General features: G+C 43.3%; 1 protein-coding gene across 3 annotated transcripts in view; it reads right to left on the bottom strand.

Annotated features, from left to right (window-relative positions):
- LOC115188764 (uncharacterized) overlaps nucleotides 1–15,065 on the bottom strand; it is a 21,593-nt gene extending 6,528 nt beyond the window's left edge. The window contains exons 1-8 of one of the 3 annotated variants that reach the window (XM_029747587.1): nucleotides 14,959–15,065; nucleotides 11,665–11,852; nucleotides 10,952–11,142; nucleotides 10,484–10,699; nucleotides 8,004–8,340; nucleotides 3,239–3,375; nucleotides 2,421–2,660; nucleotides 1,864–2,034 (exon numbers count right to left, since the gene is read on the bottom strand). In XM_029747587.1, coding sequence (XP_029603447.1) covers nucleotides 1,864–2,034; nucleotides 2,421–2,660; nucleotides 3,239–3,375; nucleotides 8,004–8,340; nucleotides 10,484–10,699; nucleotides 10,952–11,142; nucleotides 11,665–11,845 — 1,473 coding nt within the window. In that variant the 5' untranslated portion in view covers nucleotides 11,846–11,852; nucleotides 14,959–15,065. Of the gene's footprint in view, nucleotides 1–1,863; nucleotides 2,035–2,420; nucleotides 2,661–3,238; nucleotides 3,376–8,003; nucleotides 8,341–10,483; nucleotides 10,700–10,951; nucleotides 11,143–11,664; nucleotides 11,928–14,958 lie in introns of those variants that run through there. The other 2 variants (XM_029747585.1, XM_029747586.1) reach the window with 2 other exon arrangements.

Here is a 15,065-nt window from a genome sequence, read left to right as displayed (position 1 = left end):
GTAGTAGCCTATAGTATAGCAGTAGCCTATAGTAGTGTAGTATAGTAGTACAGTAGTAGCCTGCAGTATAGTAGTATGGTAGTATTGTCATGTAGTAGTAGCCTATAGTATAGTAGCAGCCTATAGTAGTATAGTAGAGAATCATAGCATAGCAGTAGCCTATAGTATAGTAGTAGAGTAGAGTAGTAGCCTATGGTATAGCGGTTGCATATAGCAGTATAGTAGTTGCCTGTAGTATAGTATTATAGTATAGTAGTAGCCTATAGCATAGTAGTATAGTATTGTAGTAGCCTATAGTATAGTAGTATAGTATTAGCCTATATTATAGTAGTACAGTATAATAGTAGCCTATAGTATATTAACATAGCATCTTAGCAGCCGATAGTATAGTAGTATAGTATGGTAGCACCCCATAGTATAGTATAGTATAGTAGTATCCTATAGTATAGTAGCATGGTATAGTAGTATCATGTAGTATAGTATAGTAGTATCCTATAGTATAGTAGTATACTAGAAGCCTGTAGTGTAGTAGTATAGTGGTATTGTGGTGTAGTATAGTATAGTAGTATAGCAGTGGTGGAAAAAGTACCCAACTATCATACTTAAGTAAAAGTAAAGATACCTTAATAGAAAATGACTCAAGTAAAAGTAAAATACACACAGTAAAATAAACTTGAGTAAAAGTATAAAAGTATTTGTTTTAAAATGTACTAAAGTATCAAGAGTAAAAGTATAAACTATTTTAAATTCCTTATATTAAGCAAACCAGATGGCACCATTTTCTTGTCCAACATTCAGTCATAATTTACAAACAAAGCATGCGTGTTTAGTGAGTCCTCCAGATCAGAGGCAGGGGATGACCAGGGATGTTCTCTGTTTAGTGAGTCCACCAGATCAGAGGCAGAAGGGATGACCATGGATGTTCTCTGTTTAGTGAGTCCTCCAGATCAGAGACAGAAGGGATGACCAGGGATGTTCTCTGTTTAGTGAGTCCTCCAGATCAGAGACAGTAGGGATGACCAGGGATGTTCTCTGTTTAGTGAGTCCTCCAGATCAGAGGCAGAAGGGATGACCAGGGATGTTCTCTGTTTAGTGAGTCCACCAGATCAGAGACAGTAGGGATGACCAGGGATGTTCTCTGTTTAGTGAGTCCACCAGATCAGAGACAGTAGAGATGACCAGGGATGTTCTCTGTTTAGTGAGTCCACCAGATCAGAGGCAGTAGGGGATGACCAGGGATGTTCTCTGTTTAGTGAGTCCACCAGATCAGAGACAGTAGGGATGACCAGGGATGTTCTCTGTTTAGTGAGTCCACCAGATCAGAGACAGTAGGGATGACCAGGGATGTTCTCTGTTTAGTGAGTCCACCAGATCAGAGGCAGTAGGGGATGACCAGGGATGTTCTCTGTTTAGTGAGTCCACCAGATCAGAGACAGTAGGGATGACCAGGGATGTTCTCTGTTTAGTGAGTCCACCAGATCAGAGACAGTAGGGATGACCAGGGATGTTCTCTGTTTAGTGAGTCCACCAGATCAGAGACAGTAGGGATGACCAGGGATGTTATGTTGATAAGTGTGTGAATTGGACTATTTTCCTGTCCTACTAAGCATTAAAAATGTAACAAGTACTTTTGGGTGTCAAGGAAAATGTATGGGGTAAAAAGTACAATATTTTCTTAAGGAATGTAGTGAAGTAAAAGTAAAAGTAGTAAAAAAATATAAATAGTAAAGTACCGATACACCAAAAAATGACTTAAGTAGTACTTTAAAGTATTTTTACTTAAGTACTTTACACCACTGTAGTATAGTATAGTAGCATAGTCATTTTGTACAGAGGTTGAGATATGATATGATAGCAGCACACCTGAATGGGGAATTCCTTGATGACAGAAGAGAGCATAGGGTCTTGGTTGACGTCCAGTTTGCATCCTGTAGCCAGCCATATCCTGTCCCCAGTCCAAGTCTCACAGCCATTCTGTCCACACAGTGACAGTCTCCACACCTGGCTTTCATAGCACCACTTAGCTTCAGTCACCTGTAGAACACAACAGGTTATGAATCCATAACCACTGTTCACCATGAATACCATGGCTCTACTTTCTCTCTTTCACCAGATTGTATTGTTTTATGTTTCAAAATGTTAGTTCCAAATGTTAGTTCTCTACTGTGACCCCCAGGCACACACAACCTCTGTCCACCCTCTCTACTGCGACCCCCAGGCACACACAACCTCTGTTCACCCTCTCTACTGTGACCCCCAGGCACACACAACCTCTGTGGACAGAGGGGGGTCACAGTAGAGAGGGTGGACAGAGGTTGTGTGTATCTGGGGGTTGCAGTAGTATTAATATTATTGATATCTATTTACCTAGCAGTATTATTCTGACTAGTAGTATTACAATATTATTGTTATTTCTGTACCTGGCAGTATGCTCGGACAGCCAGCTGTCCATTCTGGATGTAGGGCTGCAGAGCTGCGTAGGCCTCAGGTGTAACTGCCCCTCCCTTCCTGGCCTGTCTGATCATGGCCAGTCTCTTATGGACGCTGCTCTCGTTGTAGAACTGGCGCAAGTAGGCCAGGCCGTCCATCTTGATGCCATGCTCCACATGGGAGTACCGCCCCACCAGGCTTTCCACGTCACCCACGTCAAACTGCTTCAGCTGGGGGAGAGGACCGAGGCAGAGGGGTCTGGGGTTGGAGATCATGGTGGTCTGACTATAACAGTCTCTTAACATCAAACTGCTTCAGTGGAGGGGGGGGGGGGGGGGGCACTCTGCAAATGTGATGTACTTCTAGAGTATATTGTTTAAAACAATATGTCTAAAAGTGAACAAAATCAAAAAGGGTACTTTTGAGATATTCATATTATTAGTTTTAATGTTGAATAAATTCATGTGTAAAATTGTATTAAACAATATAGACATACTATATTAAATACATATATAAATAGTCCATATTTTAGAGTACTCTATGAAGAGTGTAATGACACCATGATGTCTGTGTCATGTAGGGTTCACAGATCATAGGGTCTTACAGGAGGCATGTATACGTCTAAAATGGCCACTTTCACCATGATTTTCTAAACAATGGTTTGTGCTACAAATTTAAAAGCATATTAAAACCTCCTTGATCTTCCAAATGAAGTTTCTATGTGATAATTCCCAGAACTAACAAGTTTCCACTTCAGGAGGAAGGAAAGATAACTGGGACATGGCCATAGATCTAAACAGAAACAGACCTGTAAGTGTTTACGCATCACCCAGGTCACATGACTGGCTCCTTGCTGCAGAGCGATGGAGATGATGTGAGCGCTGGTCAGGCCTCCACCAACCACCACCACCCTCTGGCCAGGCTCACACACCACATAGGGACCTGCTGGATGGAGACAGAGTTAGTGACACCATGCAGGGACCTGCTGGATGGAGACAGAGATATTGACACCACACTGACTCTTAATTAACAGGAACAGATTGTCCAACACAAATATTTTTTTTATTTGTTTATTTCACCTTTATTTAACCAGGTAGGCTAGTTGAGAACAAGTTCTCATTTGCAACTGCGACCTGGCCAAGATAAAGCAAAGCAGTTCGACACTGTCACGTCCTGACCAGTAGAGGGGGTAGTTGGGTCAGGACGTGGCAGAAGGGAGTGTGTGTTTTTTATTGTTTCATTGATTTTGGCCGTGTGACTTCCAATCAGGCACAGCTGTAGAGGGTTGTGGTTGATTGGGAGTCACACATAAGTTGCCTACGTTTCCTTTGTGTTTCGTGGGTAATTGTTCTTGTCATTGTGGTTGCACCTGACAGGACTGTGTTGGCTGTCAGTTTTGTTGTTTTTTTGTGAATTGCATAGTGTTCGTGTATTAAATATGACGAACCCTAACTCCGCCGCATTTTGGTCCACTTCTTCCTCAGACAGCCGTTACAGACACATACAACAACACAGAGTTACACATAGAGTAAACAAACATACAATCAATAATACAGTAGAAAAATCTATATACAACATGTGCAAATGAGGTAGGATAAGAGAGGTAAGGCAATAAATAGGCCATGGTGGTGAAGTAATTACAATATAGCAATTAAACACTGGAATGGTAGAATGTGCAGAAGATGAATATGCAAGTAGAGATACTGGGGTGCAAGGAGCAAGATAAATACATTATGGGGATGAGGTAGATTGGATGGGCTATTTACAGATGAGCTATGTACAGGTGCAGTGATCTGTGAGGTTAGAGTCTCCAGCTTTAGTGATTTTTGCAATTCGTTCCAGTCATTGGCAGCAGAGAACTGGAAGGAGAGGCGGCCAAAGGAAGAATTGGCTTTGGGGGTGACCAGTGAGATATACCTGCTGGAGCGTGTGCTACGGGTGGGTGCTGCTATGGTGACCAGTGAGCTGAGATAAGGCGGGGCTTTACCTAGCAGAGACTTGTAGATGACCTGGAGCCAGTGGGTTTGGCGACGAGTATGAAGCGAGGGCCAGCCAACAAGAGCGTACAGGTCGCTAAGTCGAGGAGGAGGAGGCTAAGTCGAGGAGGCTAAGTCGAGGATCGGTATGATGGTCAGTTTTACGAGGGTATGTTTGGCAGCATGAGTGAAGGATGCTTTGTTGCGAAATTTGGATTAACTTTGGATTGGAGATGTTTAATGTGAGTCTGGAAGGAGAGTTTACAGTCTAACCAGACACCTAGGTATTTGTAGTTGTCCACATATTCTAAGTCAGAACTGTCCAGAGTAGTGATGCTGGGCGGGTGGGCAGATGCAGGCAGCGATCGGTTGAAGAGAATGCATTTAGTTTTACTTGCATTTAAGAGCAGTTGGAGGCCACGGAAGGAGAGTTGTATGGCATTGAAGCTCATCTGGAGGTTAGTTAACACAGTGTCCAAAGAAGGGCCAGAGGTATACAGAATGGTGTTGTCTGCGTAGAGGTGGATCAAAGAATCACCAGCAGCAAGAGCAACATCATTGATGTATACAGAGAAAAGAGTCAGCCAGAGAATTGATCCCTGTGGCACCCCCATAGACTGCCAGAGGTCCAGACAACAGGTCCTCCGATTTGAAATACTGACCTCTATTCGAGAAGTAGTTGGTGATCCAGGCGAGGCATTCATTTGAGAAACCAAGGCAGTTGAGTCTGCCAATAAGAATGTTGTGATTGACAGAGTCGAAAGCCTTAGCCAGGCAATGTCTCTTACCGATGGCGGTTATGATATCGTTTAGGACCTTGAGCGTGGCCAGGTGGAAAGCATGGCCAACTGTAGAAAAATTCTTATTGAAATTCTCAATTATTGTGGATTTATCGGTGGTAACACTGTTTCCTAGCCTCAGTGCACTGGGCAGCTGGGAGGAGGTGCTCTTATTCTCCAAGGACTTTACAGTGGCCCAGAACTTTTTTGAGTTTGTGCTACAGGATGCAAATTTCTGCTTGAAAAAGCTAGCCTTAGCTTTCCTAACTGCCTGTGTATATTTGTTCCTAACTTCCCTGAAAAGTTGTATATCACGGGGGCTGTTCGATGCTAATTCAGAACGCCACAGGATGTTTTTGTGCTCATCAAGGGCAGTCAGGTCTGGAGAGAACCAAGGGCTATATCTGTTCCTGGTTCTAATTTTTTTTGAATGGGGCATGCTTATTTAAGATGGTGAGGACTAAGTACTAAGTAAATAAGTGAATTTCTACATATGATAACTCAAACAGATGCCCTGTCAGTGTGATATTACAATATTGCAGCCTTTGGCTTGACAGCATGTCATGTCACCTCAACACCAGGAGAGGCCATTGAAGGCACAGTGTCATGTCATGTCACCTCAACATCAGGAGCGGGCATTATAGCACAGTGTCATGTCATGTCACCTTTACACCAGGAGAGGGCATTATTGTACAGTGTCATGTCATGTCACCTCTACACCAGCAGAGGCCATTATAGCACAGTGTCATGTCATGTCACCTTTACACCAGGAGAGGGCATTATTGTACAGTGTCATGTCATGTCACCTCTACACCAGCAGAGGCCATTATAGCACAGTGTCATGTCATGTCACCTTTACACCAGGAGAGGGCATTATAGTACAGTGTCATGTCATGTCACCTCTACACCAGGAGAGGGCATTATAGTACAGTATCATGTCATGTCACCTCTACACCAGGAGAGGGCATTATAGCACAGTATCATGTCATGTCACCTCTACACCAGCAGAGGCCATTATAGCACAGTGTCATGTCATGTCACCTTTACACCAGGAGAGGGCATTATTGTACAGTGTCATGTCATGTCACCTCTACACCAGGAGAGGGCATTATAGTACACTATCATGTCACCTCTACACCAGGAGAGGCCATTATAGCACAGTGTCATGTCATGTCACCTCTAAACCAGGAGAGGGCATTATAGTACAGTATCATGTCATGTCACCTCTAAACCAGCAGAGGCCATTATAGCACAGTGACATGTAATGTCACCTCTACACCAGGAGAGGCCATTATTGTATGGTATCATGTCATGTCACCTCTACACCAGGAGAGGCCATTATAGTACAGTGTCATGTCATGTCACCTCTAAACCAGGAGAGGCCATTATAGTACAGTATCATGTCATGTCACCTCTAAACCAGGAGAGGGCATTATTGTACAGTATCATGTCATGTCATCTCTACACCAGGAGAGGGCATTATAGCACAGTGTCATGTCACCTCTAAACCAGGAGAGGGCATTATAGTACAGTATCATGTCATGTCACCTCTAAACCAGGAAAGGCCATTATTGTACAGTGTCATGTCATGTCACCTCTACACCAGGAGAGGCCATTATTGTATGGTATCATGTCATGTCACCTCTACACCAGGAGAGGCCATTATAGTACAGTATCATGTCATGTCACCTCTAAACCAGGAGAGGGCATTATTGTACAGTGTCATGTCATGTCATCTCTACACCAGCAGAGGCCATTATAGCACAGTGACATGTAATGTCACCTCTACACCAGGAGAGGCCATTATTGTATGGTATCATGTCATGTCACCTCTACACCAGGAGAGGCCATTATAGTACAGTGTCATGTCATGTCACCTTTAAACCAGGAGAGGCCATTATAGTACATTATCATGTCATGTCACCTCTAAACCAGGAGAGGGCATTATTGTACAGTATCATGTCATGTCATCTCTACACCAGGAGAGGGCATTATAGCACCGTGTCATGTCACCTCTACACCAGCAGAGGCCATTATAGCACAGTGTCATGTAATGTCACCTCTACACCAGGAGAGGCCATTATTGTACAGTGTCATGTCATGTCACCTCTACACCAGCAGAGGCCATTATAGCACAGTGTCATGTCACCTCTAAACCAGGAGAGGCCATTATTGTACAGTGTCATGTCATGTCACCTCTACACCAGGAGAGGGCATTATTGTACAATATCATGTCACCTCTACACCAGGAGAGGGCATTATAGTACAGTATCATGTCACCTCTACACCAGGAGAGGCCATTATTGTACAGTGTCATGTCATGTCACCTCTACACCAGCAGAGGCCATTATAGCACAGTGTCATGTCATGTCACCTTTACACCAGGAGAGGCCATTATTGTACAGTGTCATGTCATGTCACCTCTAAACCAGGAGAGGCCATTATTGTACAATATCATGCCATGTCACCTCTAAACCAGGAGAGGGCATTATAGTACAGTATCATGTCATGTCACCTCTACACCAGGAGAGGGCATTATTGTACAATATCATGCCATGTCATCTCTACACCAGGAGAGGCCATTATTGTACAATATCATGCCATGTCACCTCTACACCAGGAGAGGGCATTATTGTACAGTATCATGTCATGTCACCTCTACACCAGGAGAGGCCATTATTGTACAGTATCATGCCATGTCACCTCTACACCAGGAGAGGGCATTATTGTACAGTATCATGTGGAGACATATGGTCCATCTATATAGATGTGTGACTTCTATAGCTTTCAATACCAGAGGATTCTCATCTCAACCCACCTGATGAGAAAGAAGAAGAACTCTCTTCCTGTTCCTGGTTCTGGCTTCTTGGTTCCTGTTGCCGTGCTGGCCGTGAGGCGGGGTGGTGGTGCATGAGCTGCACGGTGTGCTGCAGGCGTTCCTCAGGGTAGCTCTCCGCTATGGACGACACCCAGAAAGGAATGTTGGCCATCTGGGCACGGGTCGGCCCGGTCGCCATGACTACCCTCTTTGCCTCAAGGACGTCCCCGTTCTGAAGGAACACCCTGAATGATGTCACAATTCCTTCAGACATGACAGGGGTCAGTCTGTCCACTGTGCCCTTTGTCAGGACACTGTCCAGGCCATATTTGTCCACCTGTATAGAGTAATGTCGTTGTATAGTTATTTTGTTCAGGGTGATTTGAGTTGATGGCTAATAGATTACATGCGTACACGTATTACATTATATATCACAAGTTCATAGATTTTAATAATAGATTACATGCATACACATATTACATTATATATCACAAGTTCATAGATTTTAATGAACAACTACAGTGGCAAGAAAAAATCAGTGAACCCTCTGGAATTACCTGGATTTATACATAAACTGGTCATCAATTTGATCTGATCTTCATCTAATAACATACAAATTATTGTATTTTTCTTGTCTATATTGAATACATCATTGAAACATTCACAGTGTAGGTTGTAAAAAGTATGTGAACCCCTAGACTAATGACTTCTCCAAAAGCTAATTGGAGTCAGGAGTCAGCTAACCTGGAGTCCAATCGATGAGACGAGATTGGAGATGTTGGTTAGAGCTGCCCTGCCCTACAAAAAACAATGCCTCTTGCTATTCAGAAGAGGCATTGCCTGATGTGAACCATGCCTCGAACAAAAGAGATCTCAGAAGACCTAAGATTAAGAGTTGTTGACCTGCATGAAGCTGGAAATGGTTACAAAAGTTTCTCTAAAAGCCTTGATGTTCATCAGTCCACGGTAAGACAAATTGTCTATAAATGGAGAAAGTTCAGCACTGTTGCTACTCTCCATAGAAGTGGCCGTCCTGCAAAGATGACTGCAAGAGCACAGAGCAGAATGCTCAATGAGGTTAAGAAGAATCCTAGAGTGTCAACTAAAGACTTACAGAAATCTCTGGAACATGCTAACATCTCTGTTGACGAGTCTACGATACGTCCAACACTAAACATGAATGGTGTTCATGGAAGGACACCACGGAAGAAGCCACTGCTGTCCTAAAAAAAAACATTGCTGCAAGTCTGAAGTTTGCAAAAGTGGTACCTGGATGTTCCACTGCACTTCTGGCAGAATATTCTGTGGACAGATTAAACTAAAACTGAGTTGTTTGGATGGAACACACAACACTATATGTGGAGAAAAAAAGACACAGCACACCAACATCAAAACCTCATCCCAACTGTAAAGTATGGTGGAGGGAGCTTCATGGTTTGGGGCTGCTTTGCTGCCGCAGGGCCTGGACAGCTTGCTATCTTCGACGGAAAAATGAATTCCCAAGTTTATCAAGACATTTTGCAGGAGAATGTAAGGCTCTGTCCGACAAGTGAAGCTCAAAAGAAGGTGGTTGATGCAACAGGACAGTGACCCAAAACACAGAAGTAAATCAACAACAGAATGGCTTCAACAGAAGAAAATATGCCTTCTGGAGTGGCCCAGTCAGAGTCCTGACCTCAACCCGATTGAGATGCTGTGGCATGACCTCAAGAGAGCGGTTCACACCAGACATCCCAAGAATATTGCTGAACTGAAACAGTTTTGTAAAGAGGAATGGTCCAAAATTCCTCATTGTGCAGGTCTGATCTGCAACTACAGAAAACATTTGGTTGAGGTTATTACTGCCGAAGGAGGGTCAACCAGTTAATAAATCCAAGGGTTCACATACTTGTTCCACCCTGCACTGTGAATGTGTATATGGTGTGTTCAATAAAGACATGAAAACGTACAATTGTTTGTGTGTTATTAGTTTAAGCAGATTGTTTGTCTATTGTTGTGACCTAGATGAAGATCAGATCAAATTTTATGACCAATTTATGCAGAAATCCAGGTATTTCCAAAGGGTTCACTGACTTTTTCTTGCTGTTCATGAACCCTACAATATAGCAAGCATTCACTGTTAAACTCACATTCACTATAATTAGCAGTCTTCAAGTGTATTAGTGCAGGTCTGGAACAAAAGCCTGTAACCCCAGTAGCTCTCCAGGAGGAGGGTTAGTTGGTCACTACCAGTTAAGGCCCAAGTCCTACTTGTGTCACACAGAGAAGCGTCACTGTTATTGCACAATTTGGTGTAGTGGAGTGACTCACATAGTATGTTTAGTATGGTGCAGTGTTGGGGTCAATTCCATTTCAATTCCAATTGGAAGTTCAGTTAACTTCCTGAATTGACTGAATTGAAATGGAATTCACCCCAACCATGGTATGGTGCCTTTTCACTTCAACTCAAGCCACGGCCAACGTGCATCTCCATCTCCGACCTGCTGCCTGAAGAAGTCCACACTGAGCCTGGTGCCTGGCAGGCTAAAGTACAGGCTCTTCTGCAGGCCTCTGCTGCTGCTCAGTCTCCTCCTGTCCTTCTTGCCCAGGCGCATGTCGTTGAAGAAGGCGTTCTCATCCAGAATGAAGGTGTGGTCAGGGAGGCAGTGTAGCTCCGCTGTCCGATCCTTCTCCAGAACAAACTCCTGCAAAGCCCTCTGGGGGGAACCAACACAAAGGCATTATCGGCAAAAACAAGTACACTGCCTGAATTGACTGGATTGAAAACTGATGAAACCTCAACTCGCGTTGTCCAGAAGGAACCATTCATTCAACCCTACAGCTGGGACCATCACCTTGTTGAGTGTGTGTGTCTGTGTGCACCAGGGTGTGTGAGCAGAGGTGATGGATGTACCTTATTGAGTGGGTCTGTGTGCACCAGGGTGTGTGAGCAGAGGTGATGGATGTACCTTATTGAGTGGGTCTGTGTGCACCAGGGTGTGTGAGCGAAGGTGAGGGATGTTGAGTGCTCTGAACTGGCTCTCCCACAGTGAGGTCCATGCTCCGTATGAGTCCACCACTCTGAAGGCCAGCGGAGGGCAGGATGAAACTGACTCTGGGTCTGGAGCGGCCTGCTCCTCGGGCTCGGCTGTCTGCTGTCCTGGGAGATATTACAGACCTGTTAACCAGACAGCATCACCAGCAGAATGGTGTGAACTGGAGAGACTAAAATACAGTCTATACAGTGTCTACTTCAAATTAAGCCTACACCTTCAACCTCGACTAAAAAGCACTTTCAATGGAGATTTGCTTTTTAGTCTAGAGACTGGGTCTGGGCCAGGCCTGGAGCGGCCTGCTCCTCAGCTGGCTGTTGTCCTGAGGATGGGGAGACATTAGAGACCTGTCAAACAGAGAGCACTAACAGCAGGCTTTACAGTATATGTGTAGAGAGATTAGAGAGGAATGTCTCTCCTAACTGAAATAAAGAAAGGCCAAAATGTGAGGAAAAACATCTGTCTACTTGATGGTCTGTTTTCCTGGACCCAGATCATGCCTGCGTCTAACCTCTGACTAAAACGTCCTTTTAATAAACATTCACTCTTTAGTCTGGGAACAGGCTTCATCTGGGCCCTTTATGAAAAGCTCATGTAAAAACATTGAGCTGTAGTGTAGTTAGCCTCACTGGTAGCTCCTCCTCTCTTGTTCTTAGAGCGGCTGGTCTTGGCCCTGCCCTGGCTGAGCTGGATCCCCTGGAGGATGTCTGTGTTGGGGGGAGGTGGGGACAGGGCCTGGTCTGGACAGGACAGCAGGGTGGCCAGGGTCAGGGCATGGGGTCCTCCACCTATTATTAGGACGTCCAACATCACACGGCTGGCATGAGACACACACACGCACAGAAAAAAAGTTACAAAATCTAAATCAAATTTAAAAAACATTCTACTCCTTGGTAAACAACAGGTGTAGACTAACAGTGAAATGCTTCCTGACGGTCCTTCCCAACAATACAGAGAGACAAAAAGAGAAATAATAGAAAGATAAAAACACAAGGAATAAATCCACAATGAGTAACAATAACTTGGCTATATACACAGAGTACCAGTACTGAGTCAATGATAACTTGGCTGTATACACAGAGTACCAGTACTGAGTCAATGATAACTTGGCTGTATACACAGAGTACCAGTACTGAGTCAATGATAACTTGGCTGTATACACAGAGTACCAGTACTGAGTCAATGATAACTTGGCTGTATACACAGAGTACCAGTACTGAGTCAATGATAGCTTGGCTATATACACAGAGTAACATTACCAAGTCAATGATAACTTGGCTATATACACAGAGTAACATTACCAAGTCAATGATAACTTGGCTGTATACACAGAGTACCAGTACTGAGTCCATGATAACTTGGCTGTATACACAGAGTACCAGTACTGAGTCAATGATAACTTGGCTATATACACAGAATAACATTACCAAGTCAATGATAACTTGGCTGTATACACAGAGTACCAGTACTGAGTCAATGATAACTTGGCTGTATACACAGAGTACCAGTACTGAGTCAATGATAACTTGGCTGTATACACAGAGTACCAGTACTGAGTCAATGATAACTTGGCTGTATACACAGAGTACCAGTACTGAGTCAATGATAACTTGGCTATATACACAGAATAACATTACCAAGTCAATGATAACTTGGCTGTATACACAGAGTACCAGTACTGAGTCAATGATAACTTGGCTGTATACACAGAGTACCAGTACTGAGTCAATGATAACTTGGCTGTATACACAGAGTACCAGTACTGAGTCAATGATAACTTGGCTGTATACACAGAGTAACATTACCAAGTCAATGATAACTTGGCTATATACACAGAGTAACATTACCAAGTCAATGATAACTTGGCTGTATACACAGAGTACCAGTACTGAGTCAATGATAACTTGGCTGTATACACAGAGTACCAGTACTGAGTCAATGATAACTTGGCTGTATACACAGAGTACCAGTACTGAGTCAATGACAACTTGGCTGTATACACAGAGTACCAGTACTGAGTCAATGATAACTTGGCTGTATACACAGAGTACCAGTACTGAGTCAATGATAACTTGGCTGTATACACAGAGTAACATTACCAAGTCAATGATACTTGGCTGTATACACAGAGTACCAGTACTGAGTCAATGATAACTTGGATGTATACACAGAGTACCAGTACTGAGTCAATGATAACTTGGCTGTATACACAGAGTACCAGTACTGAGTCAATGATAACTTGGCTGTATACACAGAGTACCAGTACTGAGTCATGATAACTTGGCTGTATACACAGAGTACCAGTACTGAGTCAATGATAACTTGGCTGTATACACAGAGTACCAGTACTGAGTCAATGATAACTTGGCTATATACACAGAATAACATTACCAAGTCAATGATAACTTGGCTGTATACACAGAGTACCAGTACTGAGTCAATGATAACTTGGCTGTATACACAGAGTACCAGTACTGAGTCAATGATAACTTGGCTGTATACACAGAGTACCAGTACTGAGTCAATGATAACTTGGCTGTATACACAGAGTAACATTACCAAGTCAATGATACTTGGCTGTATACACAGAGTACCAGTACTGAGTCAATGATAACTTGGCTGTATACACAGAGTACCAGTACTGAGTCAATGATAACTTGGCTGTATACACAGAGTACCAGTACTGAGTCAATGATAACTTGGCTGTATACACAGAGTAACATTACCAAGTCAATGATAACTTGGCTGTATACACAGAGTACCAGTACTGAGTCAATGATAACTTGGCTGTATACACAGAGTACCAGTAATGAGTCAATGATAACTTGGCTGTATACACAGAGTACCAGTTCTGAGTCAATGATAACTTGGCTGTATACACAGAGTACCAGTACTGAGTCAATGATAACTTGGCTATATACACAGAGTACCAGTACCGAGTCCATGATAAGGCTGTATACACAGATTACCAGTACCGAGTCAATGATAACTTGGCTGTATACACAGAGTACCAGTACCAAGTCAATGATAAATTGGCTGTATACACAGAGTAACAGTACTGAGTCAATGATAACTTGGCTGTATACACAGAGTACCAGTACCAAGTCAATGATAACTTGGCTATATACACAGAGTACCAGTACCGAGTCAATGATAACTTGGCTGTATACACAGAGTACCAGTACGAGTCCATGTGCACAGGTACGAGGTAATTGAGGTAGATATGTACATATAGGTAGGGATAAAGTGACCAGTCAACAGGATAGATAGTAAACAGTAACAGCAGTGATGAGTCAAAAGAGTCAGTGTAAAAAGAGTCATTGCAGATAGTCAGGTAGCTTTTTGGTTAACTATTTAACAGTCTTATGACTTGGGAGTAGAAACTGTTCATATAACACACACACACACACACACACACACACACACACACACACACACACACACACACACACACACACACACACACACACACACACACACACTCACACACACTCACACACACACACACACACACACACACACACACACACACACACACACACACACACACACACACACACACACACACACACAACCACACTCACACACAAACACACACACACACACACACACACACTCAAACACACTGTCAATCTCTAACTCTCCACCGCAAAGTACAACCGAGCAAAACAGTGAGTGATTTTGAAACCACTAAGGCTTCCAGAGGGATCTCTACCCTACAGGAATGTGTGGCAGTTTAAGATTTCATGCCAACACTTCAAGCCTACTGCTTCAGATATATTTTCACTTACCATAGGCTAGTTAGTCATTTAGCTACCTAAAAAGTACCAAGACAAAGTAAACACATAACAGTACCTCATTGAACTTTCAGTATCTGTCAACTCAGTTTGTCAAACACAAAAACAAAACATAAAACACAGTACCTTAAGATTCCAGTATCTGTCAACTCAGTTTGTCAAAATACGTAAATACGTAACCCTATCTACCCCAGGAATCTATAGACACAGTTGAGTGTCATTGGCTACCGGGA

The sequence above is a fragment of the Salmo trutta genome, unplaced genomic scaffold (assembly GCF_901001165.1).
Source record: "Salmo trutta unplaced genomic scaffold, fSalTru1.1, whole genome shotgun sequence".
In the NCBI taxonomy this organism is placed as follows: Eukaryota; Metazoa; Chordata; class Actinopteri; order Salmoniformes; family Salmonidae; genus Salmo; species Salmo trutta.
The sequence above is the reverse complement of the archived record's forward strand: the minus strand, read 5'-3'. Positions and strand labels throughout refer to the sequence as shown.